Here is a 12,584-nt window from a genome sequence, read left to right on the forward strand (position 1 = left end):
TTTTTTACCCATTCAGGTTCATGGACCCCTCTGTAATGTATCCTTGAACTCCTTGAGAGTACATGGATCTTAGGTTAAGGAATCCTGATCTAGACCTTAGTCTTTGTGTTAGAAATTAAACAGCTTTAGATTCACAGTACAAAAATATGGTAACATCCCTCATTTCATCTGATTTTTACCTCAGGGAAACATCTAGCCATCCTTGTCCACCAGCCTATCATCTGTCACTGTCATGTCAAAGGATTGTAGGTTTAGAGTTGGAAGGGAAACTGGAAGTCACTTCCTTATTTTACAGATGAAGAAACTGAGGACTAGAGAGCTTAAGTAACTTGCCCAGGGTCACATAGCTAGTAACTGTCTAAGGCAGGATCTGAACTGAGGTCTTCCTGAGTTCAACATTCCATTCATTACCCAAGACTACCTCACAAAATTTAAACAGTTAGGAGGAACCTCAGAAATCATCTAACCCCTTCATCTTATAGATAAGGAAATTGAGACCCAGAGAGGATAAGTGATTTATTTGCACAAAATCACATAGGTAAGTAAGAGAGCTGAGATTTAAACCCAAATCCTCTGACTAGGGAACTAAGTGGCACAGGGCCTGAAGTCAGGAAGACCTGAGTTCAAATCTGATCTCAGATACTTCCTAGCTGTGTGACCTTAGGCACTTAACACTGTTTGCCTCAGTTTCCTTATCTTTAAAATGAGTTGGAGAAGGAAATGGCCAACCACTCCAATATGTTTGCCAGGAAAACCCCAAATAGGATCATGAAGAGTTGAAGATGACTGAAAACCAACTCTGACTACAATCTCATCCCCTTCCCACCTGCATGTCATGGCATCACCTCCTTGATGTCACAATCCTCTTCAAGAATGAAGGAGAAATAACAACAGACTCACGCCCTTTCTACTATACCAAATGGCTTCTCTGTCGAAACTTCCAGAAGCACATTTAGAAATGGCCAAGAAACACTTAGTCAGAAGTACAAGGACAAAGGAGTGAACAGGGACACTAAAAGGTAGCAGAAAGACTGGTTAGACAGTTGCAATCTTCTGGACCCTACCTTACCTTAACCTGGCACTGGATCCGGAAGTTGAAGGTTTCATTCCACTCTGGGTTGCGGCAATTGGAAATAGTCCTTGTTCTTGGCTTTTCGTGGGAGGCGGTTGGGAGCCAGAGACTTACGAAACAGTCTGTCAGACTCACTGCCCAAGGAAGACATGGAGGGAGGAGAAAGAGATAGAGAGATCAGGGTCCAGAGAGGAAAAAAATATGGAATCCAAATTAGGTTGGTTCAAGACAAAGGGGTCCCTTAGCCTTCGATCTCTACCTCTCTCACCCCACCCCAACTCCAACAGGTAAGATTGAATGTGCAGTTCAGCCCCAGGTCTGCTTGACAAACTTCTAGGACTTATTGACACTTCACATGTCTCTCCCATTGGAATGGAAGCTTTTGGAAGGTAGTGGCTGTTTTTGTCTTTCTTTGTATTCCTTGCATTTTGCATAAATGAATACTTTTTGCCTGACTTTCTTTTGAAGTGGCAAGAGAATTTCTTGAACATGAGCACCAACTTTATTGCCCCAACATTACCTCTAAGACCTGAAGACTCATCTAGTGTTTCCAATTGACTCTGTGGTACAATACCCTTGATTCTTTGGCAAAGTAAGTTTCCAAAATTTGGAATAAATCTTTGCTTATTCTAGAACAGCAACGTGCAATTTGGCCTGATTTTGAGGATAAGATCTCTACATTGAGACCAATAAGACTTTATTTCCTTTAATGAGTAGAGGAATTTGGAAAGAAGATCCTAGCCTGGACTGGAAATAGAAGCAAGGTAGAATGTGGATGAGAAAATAGTGATCTAGACAGAGAAGTATAATAATAGCTAGCATTTGTATAGGTCCTCAAGGTTTGTGAAGCACTTTATCACATTTAGTCCTCACAAAAACCCTGGAAAGTAGGTATTGATAACTATTATACATGTGGCAGCTGAGAGTTAGAGGATTAAAAATCCTTTCCCTTAGATCATGTGTATACAAACACTAATACCCAGTACTCAACAATACTTGGATCAGCACAAAAAGTGTTTTATTTTTGGGGGCCATGGGGTAGAAGGGATGGGGAGAGTATCACCTATATGAGAGGTAAGAGGGGCAATGACATCTAATGGGTAGAGAGCTGATCTCAGATTCAGGAAGACCTGTCAGGTCCCACCTGGTTATGTAACCTTGGGCAAATTACTTGACCAAACAGTATCCTGAAGACTCTAAAACTATATGTTTCAGAACAGTGGCTGATGTGCATTAGCAGATAGAGCTTCATCTTTGAGATAATCCCACATCAATCAAATCCTACCTCCAATCATCAGCATCACTCCCACCCCACCCCTATAATAGTAGGCTCAAGCAAAGACTCTCAGTAGGAATTGATAAGAATCAGGAATTGCAGCCTCATTGACATTAATGGCAACACAGGTTTGAAGAAAGGTTTAGAATTTCTTTGGGTATAAGAAGAAGAAACAGATGTCCAAGAGTCCAGGATCAACCTCAGTGGAGAGCCATGAACTTTGCCTGGAGAAGAGCCTGTTATAAATGCCTTGATCACAAGAGGAGGGACAGTTAAGTCAATGATAAGGGTCATGAGTCAGTCAATACGCATTTATCAAGCCTCTACTATATGCTAGGTGGGCAACTAGGTGGCACAGTAGATACCCTGGGCTTGTAGACAGGAAGAACTGAGTATAAATCCAGCCTCAGACACTTATTAAATGTGTGACCTTAGGCAAGTCACTCAACCTTGTTTTCCTTGGTTTCCTTATCTGTAAAATGAGCTGGAGAAAGAAATGGCAAACTCCGCTATCTTTGCCAAGGAAACCCCAAGGGAGGTCATGAAGAGCTGGACATGACTAAAGCAACTGAACAAAAACATCTGCTGTACACTGTGCTGAGTTCTGGGAATACAAAATACTATAATATATTAGAAGTGTATTATAATACCAATATTTATATTGTAGTATAATATATAGTATATATATTACTTAAGTATATACACTATAAGTGTGTAATGAACTCTTGTTTAGGTACAGGTTGAATTGGATGACTTCCATGGTCTCTTCCACCTCTGACATTTTGTGGTTCAGTAGAAAAAGTAACATGTTTGGAGTCAGAAGACTACAATTCAAATCCTGGCTCTTCTACTTGACCCTTTGGAGACTTTGGACAAGATATCACTTTTCTTTGGCTTAGATTCCTTCATCTTTAAAATTGGATGAATTGGACTAGATGATCTCTGAGGTCCCTCCCAATCCTAAATTTATGATCTGAAATTCTGTGAGTTAGACATCGATGACGATGATGATGGAAGATGCTAATGGAATGCCAAACAGGAATGACTTCAGCTTGAAAGGGGATGGTATTCTAAGTCATACTCAGTTTGCAAGTCTTTTTTCTCATAGGGTGACTATCTGAGGGCTGGGTCATCAAGGTGAGCTTTCTTTCCTGGAAGTGGGTGATAGGAAGTGATTCAGCAATTGCAGATTACAGTCAGAGGCAGAGGCAGCTCCTTTCACACTTGACTCAAGCATGGTTTTCCCCATGAAGAAGTCAAACAAGTTTCTAGGTAGCTGCTGGGTCTGACCCAAACCTGAACACGGTGACTTCATTTGAATGTGAGATGTTCTCAAGATCTTCTAGGATAAGATATAAACTCCTCTGTCATTTTTAAGCTCATCACAACCTTGGCCCAATCTATCTTTCTGGCATTATTATATGTTACTCCCCTTCATACATGCTGTGGTTTTGTCAAAGTGCCCTTCTCACTGTATTTCATTCACAATGCTCCATCTCCCATCTCCATGCCTTTGTACTGGCCTTGATCCATGCCTAGAATGCATGCCTTCCTCACCTCCACATCTTAGAATCCCTTATGTCCTTTATAGCTCAGCTTAGGCACTACCTTCTACATGAAGCCTGGTTCTCCACCCTTCCCTCCCCCACCCTTGCTTCCTGCCCCAGGTACTGGCATTTTCTCACCTCCTTAGAAGGAAGGAAGAAAGAAAGCATTTATTAAGCACCTATTATATAGGTGGTGCGGTGGACAGAGCACCAGTGCAGGAGTCAGGAGGACCTGAGTTCAAATCTCACCTCAGACACTTGACCCTCACTAGCTGTGTGACCTTGGGCAAGTCACTTAATCCTAATTGCCTCATCCTGGGTCATCTCCAGTCATCTTGAAGAATGTCTGGTCACTGGACCCAGAATGCTCTGGAGGAGAAGTGAGGCTGGTGACCTGCACAGCCCTCCCTCACTCAAAACCAAGTCAAGTGCAAGTCATGTCATCATTTCTCTGATAGCATGGTCTTCTTCGGCAATGAAGGACAAACACACACATATACCAGGCACTACGCTAAATGCTTTACAAATATTATCTCATTTGATCCTTGGGATATAGGTGCTAATATGAGCCTCATTTTGCAGTTCAAGGCACTGAAGCAGACAAGTGAAGTTGCCCAGGTCACACATCTAGGATGTGTGTGTCTGAGGCCAGACTTAGACCTTCCTGGCTGCAAGCCCAGTGTTCTACTCACTATTTCCAATGAGCTTCCAAGTGATCTTGTATCCATTTTTGCATATAACAATCTTGAATCTTATGTAACTATTTTGATCTTATATCTATTTTGTATGTATATATATATATCCATGCTGTCTCTTCTGAATAGATTATAAGCTCTGACAGCAGGATCTGTTTCACCATTTATGGTCTTTGCCATCACTAACTCTGTTTAATAACTGTTTGCTGATCAGTAGTTTTATAAGGGCAGCTAGTGGTACAGTCCACTGGCTGCTGGGCCTAGAGTCCGGAAAACTTATCTTCCTGAGTTGAATTCTGGCCTCAGACATTTGCTAATTGTGTGATCTGGGGCAAATCACTTCTCCCTGTTTGCCTTACTTTCCTCATCTGTAAAGTGAATTGAAGAAAGAAATGGCTAACCGCTCCATTGTCTTTGCCAAGGTCACTCCAATGGGGTCATTAAGAGTTAGACATGACTAAAACAACTGAAGTTTTACAAAAGACCTCCATAGGGAGCCTCTTTGGCTGACACACTTGAGGTTCAATTGTGTGTTTCCTTGGGATGGAGGCTTTCATAGTCAGACTCATTAGCTTTTTCTTTGGGTGGAACAGCAAGAAAGTTTAAGGAATAGCCTAGTATCTAGAAGACACTAATAGATTTCAAGACTTGTGATCTCATAAAGTAACTCTGCCCATCTGGCATATGTGAGTAAAATATATAGATGTGGTCTCTCTCTCTCTCTCTCTCTCTCTCTTTCTCTTTCTCTCTCTCTCTCTCTCTCTCTCTCTCACACACACACACACACACACACACACACAGAGCCATCCATAGCATGGGGCAAACTACAAGATGTAACCTATAATACTTTCATTTGGATGACTTTAGGTTAACGTGAACCTTCAGGATATCTTAGGAAAAGTAATGTAGAGATGCCACAAAACAGTGAACTTTCACCCTTATGTGTGACTATGTGTATCTGGAAGGAGAGGAAAGACGGTCCTAAGAGGGTTTAAAGCAGGTATGCTTAACTTGTCTTGTGTCACGGACCCTTTCAGTAATTTAGTGAAGCTTATGGAGCCTTTCTTATTTTAAATAATTGAAGGAAAAGTTAAGTTTTGATTTGAGGTTAGAAAAAGTAAAGATATAATTTTTTTTTCCATTCGAGTTCATAAACCTTCCATGATATCTTTCCATGAGTCCTTGGACCTCAGCTTAGTTTAGAGCAGCAGTTCTCAAAGTTTTGTGTGTGTACTTCTGGGAGTCCCTAAGACCCTTTCAGTGGATCCTTAAGGTCAAAACCATTTTCATCATGACTGCTGTTGTTCAGTCGTTTAGGTCATATTCAACTCTTTATGACTCCATTTTGGAGTTTTCTTGGCAAAGATACTGGAGCAATTTGCCATTTCCTTCTCCAGCTCACTTTATAGATAAGGAAACCGAGGCAAACAGGGTTAAGTGACTTACTCAGGGTCACACATTTAATAAGTGTCTGAGGCCAGATTTGAACTCAGAAAGATGAGTATTTCAGACTCCAGGTCCAGCACTCTATGCACTGTGCCAGCTAGTTCCCCTTAACATCTTCATAATATTAAAATGTTTTTTTCTATTAAAATGATTCTCTCTTTTTTCCAATTACACAATATCTGTGTGAGATTGGATATTCTTCATATACTTCAACCAAAGCCACAAATCACAACAGACTGAATGTTGAAGCAGATATGAGAATCTACCTGTCTTTTATTAAGGCAAACATTAAAGAAATTTGCAAAAATATGTAAACCAGTGTCACTCTTCTCACTACATTTTTGTTATAGAAAATATAGTTTTTTTATTAAAATGTTATTTATGTTAACATACAATGTGTTTATTATCATTATTTTGATGGATTAATAAATATTTTAAAACATCAGTTTTTCTAACTAATATGCCGAATATCAATAGATATAACCCATGTAAGCAAAAGTTTTTGAGGTCTTCAATTTTTAAGAGTATAAGGAATATTTACACACCTAAACTTTGATAACTGCTGGTTTAGAACAAACTTGTACTCCCCCAAACTCCTGAGTATAATCTGAATCAGATTGAAAATGTTTAACAAAGTTTAAAAATACAATACAACATAGATGATGTTAATTTGTGGTTTTCTAACTCAATACACTCCTTCAGGAATCTGTTTCTATTTGAGTTTGATACTACTAGTTTGGAATATATATTGGCTGTATATTAGCACCTCAAGAGAGGGAGCCTCGGTATGGAGAATAGTACTTGGAATTTAAAAGATCTGTATTCATATTCTGCCTCTGACACTAACTAGCTGTGTTACCCCCTAGCAAGTCCCTTAACTTCGCTGAGTTTTGTGTCTCAGGTAACTCTGTAAAGGCTATGCTATCTGCCTCCATGGAGAGCGTTTTCATACCTAGAATTCTCACAATGAATGATATCCTAGGCCCTTGATGATTAAAGTACTCACATTTCAGGTCTTTCTGAGTCTCACTGTCCCTGTCCTACCTCCAAGGAGAAAGATGCCAAATGTAATCTGAAAGGCAGAGTACCCAGTGAATAACAGGCTACGTCACAAGTACATTTGAATGAAGGAAGAAAATCCAGGTCACAGACTACCACCAGGTGCATAATACCCAGGATGCAAATTGATGCAATAGAAAGAACCATGCAACCTGAGATGAATCTGAAGAAACCGGCTTTCAAATCCTGCTCCTGCCATTTACTTATTACGTGACCTTGGATAAGTCCATCTACCTCTTTGGGCACATTTTGTCTTGTCTGTAAAACTAGAGAATTATACTAGATGATCTTTAAGGTCATTCCCAATTATAAATCTATGATCCTGCCGCCCAGAGAGTAATGAGCCTGCAAAATCAGAGTGAGGGAGGGGTTAAGTCTTTGACCAGTGCCCAGCACATAGTAGACACTTAAACGTTTATTGACTGAATGAATGAACTAGCAATGGTCTTCTTCCTGCTTTCCAACAGAGAGATGGATAACTTCAACATTATTCATATTAGCTGTTGTCTCCCCACATGCTGTTTAGGGGATGGGGCAGGCCAATAAACTTGTGTCCAATTAATACCGCTAATGTCAAGCCTGCCAGAAATGCTATTCCTTTCATGCCTCTCTCCCCAACAGATCAATTAAGCCTATAATTTACCCATAACAGCTCTCATTGACACTGGTTCAGGCAGCTTCACCCTCAGGATGAGCTCAGAGACACAATGTTTTTTGTTTGTTTGTTTTTTAAACCACCTTCCTCCCTCATCATCTGTTCTTCTTCCCTTGTCAACTCATGTCTGGATTACAGTACCAGCTTTTGAGCTGCTTTTCCTACCTCTAATTTCTCCCTCCAATTCATTCTGAACACTGTGGCGCAACTGCCATCAAACACTCCTTTCATCAGCTCACTTCTCCTATCCATGAACCTGTAGTAAAATCAAATTTAAATTCTCCATCTTGGCCTTTGAGATTTTCCGATAATCTGATCCTCACCTTACACTCTCAACGGTGTTCAGCCTTATCTCACAACTCCCCAGCATGTAATCTCATTTCTTATTGTCCTTTATGCACGACAAGCTTTTTCCTGCCTATCTAGTTTGCTTATTACACATCCTCTCCCAGAATGCCCTTCTCTCTTCACTAATCCAAATTCTACCCACATTTCAAGCCCTAGCTTGAATCCCTTTTTCCCTTTTAGTGAAACTCACTACCATGATATCTCTCCATTGGCATGGTGGTTAATGTTTAACATCTGGCTGTCTAGGGGGGAAAATATACCCATGACATACTTTTAAGTTTAATCTGCAGTCGTAATATCTTCTCTACCACTTTCTCAAATCTAGGTAGAGAAATGACAAATCATGCCCCAATCTGTAGTGTTTTCTGATTTCTGTGATGTAAATGCCCATATCGAAAATTGAAAAATGGATTTTTCCCTTACTGTAATTCTTAGGGCACTTTTAATTTGATGGGTGAAATCCAAAGGGAATTGTCTCTTGTTTTCCATTGCTCTATAACTGCTCCTCTCCTCTCTAATTATTTCTGGTCCCTAAGTCAGTCAAATAAGTCACCTAGCATTTCTTAAGCATCTACTACCATGACAAGCACACATTCTAAGCCCTGGGATAAAAAAAAAAGGCATAAGACAGATCCTATTCCCAAGGAGCTCACAATCAAATGGAGAAAACATGGAAGGAATTATGTACAAACATACAAAGAACATACACAAACAAGATAAGATAACATGGAGATAAGCAACAAAGGGAAGGCACTAGCCTTAAGGGAGATTGACACAAGGGATTTCCCCTTTGGAATAGGAGGTGATGAGGACAACATATGGGATGCGGTCAGAGCTTTTTTATTCTCTTGAAGATGTCTTAATGAAGCAGAAGGATAAGTTGAGGCAGGTGGTGAAGGGGAAAGATGGCCTTGCCCCTCCTCTACCACACATTCCTCTGCATCATCCTTAAAGTCATCTTTTCTCTTTTCCCCACACACACAAAAAAAAGACAACCCAGGGAATTATGATCTAGGAACATGGCAGTCAGTGGCAGGGGGCTCCTTCTTTTCAAAGAGAATGAATATGAGGTCCCGAGAATGTAATGATTATTCATTGATTCCATTAGGACAGAGACCAAAATCTCAGTGCACTCTACCCTGATAAGTTTTATTCATAGTGGCAGAATACTTACTCAGGACTAAGGGTACAGTGTGTGTTCCCATCCTGAATCATCTTAGCTCCCATATCCAATCAGTGGTCAAGTCCTGTTTTTTCTACCTTTCCGACATCACTCTCAAGCATCCCCTTTTCTCCTCTGATGCAGTCGCCATTCTGGTGCAAACCCTCATCACCTCATGCCTAGACTATTGCCATAACCCAGTCAGTCTCCCTGCCTCAAGTCTCTCCTCACTCCAACCTGTCCACCACTCAACTGTCAATTTCATCTTCCCAAATCACAGGTCTGACCATATCACCTCCCTAATCAATAAATTCCCATGACATCCTATCACCTTCATGATCAAATATAAAATCCTCCTTTTGGTATTCAAAACCCTTCATAACCTGCCCTCTCCCCCTCCCCCAACACACACCTTTCCAGTCTTCTTACACCTTTCTCCCCCTACTCCCCTCAGTCCCTCAGATCCAGTGAATTGTCCTTGCTACTCCTTAGACTAGACACTCCATTTCCCAAGCATTTTGACTGGCCATCCCCCACGTCTGGAATCTCGATTTCTTCATTTCTGCCTCCTAGCTTTCCTGGCTTCCTTCAAGCCCTGGCTAGAGTCATACCTTCAGCAAGCAGCCCCTCCCAGTCATCTTTTAGTCCCTTCCCTTTGATATTGCTCTCAATTTGTTGTATGTATATATAATTACATAGTTATAGATAGCCATATAGATCTACGTCTATATATACATACATACTTTGTGTGTATGTATATATACGTGTGTGTACATAGCTATATGTGTATATATGTATATGTATGTATATGTATGTATATATACATACGTATGTATATCTATCTATCTATCTATCTATCTATCTATCTATCTATCTATCTATCTATCTTATTTATACATGATTGTTTTCATCTTGTCTCTTCCATTAGGCTGTTAGTTCCTTAAGAGCAGGGGCTGCTTTTTTTTTTTTTTTGGCCTTTCTTTGTATTACCAGCATTTAATACAGAACTTAGTATATTGTACGCTTAATGACTGCTGTTTGAGAGCTAGCTAGGCAGCACCGTGGATAGAGCACCAGCTCTGGAGTTAAGAGGACCTGAGTCCAAATCCAACCTTAGACACTTACTAGCTGTGTGATCCTAGGTAAGTCACTTTACCCCAATTGCCTCCAAAAATAAATGAATGCTAGTTGACTAACTGACCCTGGAGAGCTCCCAAGGATTGACTCCTCAGAAGGAAATCCTTTTAAGGTCTGAGTTCTTGGGACCACACAGATTTCTCTGGTGGGGGGGAAGGGGGAAGAGAAAAATAAACCATGAACCTTCAATGTCACTGAAATCTAGACAAGGCACAAAGCTAGACTTTGGAGGCATCCTAACTCTTTCTCTAGCCAGGACTTGTCTAGGCCAGGTCTGACCATCTGGACGTCTCAGAGATGCAGGAGTCTATTGAGGTGATACTCACACACATCAGCCTGACGGACATTTTTCATCCTAATGATCTTCACTGAGAGCAGATGACAGGGAAATAACTGGTCCTGTAGAAGGAGGAGAGATCAAAGATGATATTGTGAGATGTTTGGGACACAGACATGGGACAAGTATGTTTCTCCTAATAATGAACCATCCTGGGGGGAAGATAATAGCACCTACTTAAAGTAGGGCTACTTATAGTACTTACGGTATAGTAGAGGGCTGTGTGATGGTCAAGTGAGCTAACACAAAGTGCTTTGCAAACAAAGCACTACATACATGTTGGTGATGATTGCTTTTGCTAATATTATTTGCTATTATTATTACCTCTTCAGTTCAAGTTAACCAACATTTCTCAAGCTCCTACTGATGTGTAATGTACCCCCAAGCTCCCAAAGTCCCTGGCCTCAAGAAGCTTACATTCTATTGATTCAATTTCCTTATCATTAAAATATGAATAATCCAACTCAGGTTATCTACTTCACAAGACCCTGAGGAAAAGAAAGTGTTCAGCTCACTGTAAGGTTATTTCCTCCTCCTCCTCCTCCTCTTCCTCCTCCTTCTTTTTATATTAATATTATTCCTGATTCTTTTCCCCATAAAATATTGACTCAGACTTCACTTTTGATGATCTCATTTCGCTTCTGAATAAACTTTTAATCATTTTCTGCTGAATCAGCAATGAATCTCTCTCTCTCTCTCTCTCTCTCTCTCTCTCTCTCTCTCTCTTCCCCTCCCTCCCTCCTTTCCTCCCTCCCTCCCTCTCTCTCTCTCTCTCTCTCTCTCTCTCTCTCTCTCTCTCTCTCTCTCTCCCCTCCCTCCCTCCCTCTCTCTCTCTCTCTCTCTCTCCCTCTCTCTCTCTCCCTCTCTCTCATCTCGAGTACTTGTGACTTGATAAATTTCTCTTTGTTCCTATATGTCCTATTTTTAAGACTCTGCCCAGTACCTTAATTCCACGGTACGTTCATACTAATGGTCTAGTCAGCACCTCTCAATATGCCAAAAAAAACCCCAAAAGAGCTGAAAAGAGGGTTGTGTAGGAAACTGTGGACTTCTGTTATGTACAGTTTGAGGGTTTTTAAATGAATATTAAATTTAATATGACTAATAGAATGAATATTAAATTTAATACGACTAATAGAATTGTGGTAGTAATAGTAGCCATTACTAGTAGAAATAGAATTGCCCCTCCTTTTCTGTGTCCCCTTCTGAATTTCCTTCTGCTCTCTTCAACTCATTTTCTTAAAAAGATGTTTCATTGATGTTCTTTTTTTTTTTTAAAGTATCATCTTCCAAACAGTGGGACATGGGGAGACGGAGGAAAACAGGAGATCTTTCAGGGGGAGTGATGTGAAACAATGACCAAAATAACTAAATATTTTCTTGTATAATTCCTGTCTAAATAATTGTTTTTGAGTCATTTCAGTTGTGTCTTACTCTGTGACCCCATGTGAGGTTTTCTTGGCAAAGATACTGGAGCAGTTTGCCATTTCCTTCTCCAGCTTATTTTTCAGATGGGGAAACTGAAGCAAACAGGGTTAAGTGACTTGCCCAAGGCCACACAGCTAGTAAGTGTCTGAGGTTAGATTTGAACTCAGGTCTTCCTGACTTCAAACCCAGTGCTCTATCCACTGCACTACCATGTTGCCCCATATAAACAAAATATTCTCTCTTTTTTTTTAAAAGTGAAAAAAATTCAAATTAAAATCAACAAAAGAGTGACTAAGACAGCAAATTTGGGGTGGAGGTGGGAGGAAAGAGCCCTACAAGCAGGTGTGGGCTATCCTGGATGGGTGGCACCCCTCACCACTCCTCCATTCTACCCTCAATGTTTCTTGTCTGGGTTCTAGACC

General features: G+C 40.5%; 1 protein-coding gene across 3 annotated transcripts in view; it reads right to left on the minus strand.

The window, feature by feature from the left end:
- The window catches only part of PLA2G4E (phospholipase A2 group IVE), a 122,422-nt gene that overhangs the window by 50,246 nt on the left and 59,592 nt on the right, over positions 1 to 12,584 (minus strand). For all 3 annotated transcript variants that reach the window (XM_072624674.1, XM_072624673.1, XM_072624675.1), the window contains exons 2-3: positions 10,724 to 10,796; positions 1,070 to 1,206 (exon numbers count right to left, since the gene is read on the minus strand). In XM_072624674.1, the coding sequence (XP_072480775.1) occupies positions 1,070 to 1,206; positions 10,724 to 10,796 (210 nt within the window). The remainder of the gene's footprint in view (positions 1 to 1,069; positions 1,207 to 10,723; positions 10,797 to 12,584) is intronic.

Source organism: Notamacropus eugenii, chromosome 7 (genome assembly GCF_028372415.1).
Source record: "Notamacropus eugenii isolate mMacEug1 chromosome 7, mMacEug1.pri_v2, whole genome shotgun sequence".
Lineage (NCBI taxonomy): Eukaryota > Metazoa > Chordata > Mammalia > Diprotodontia > Macropodidae > Notamacropus > Notamacropus eugenii.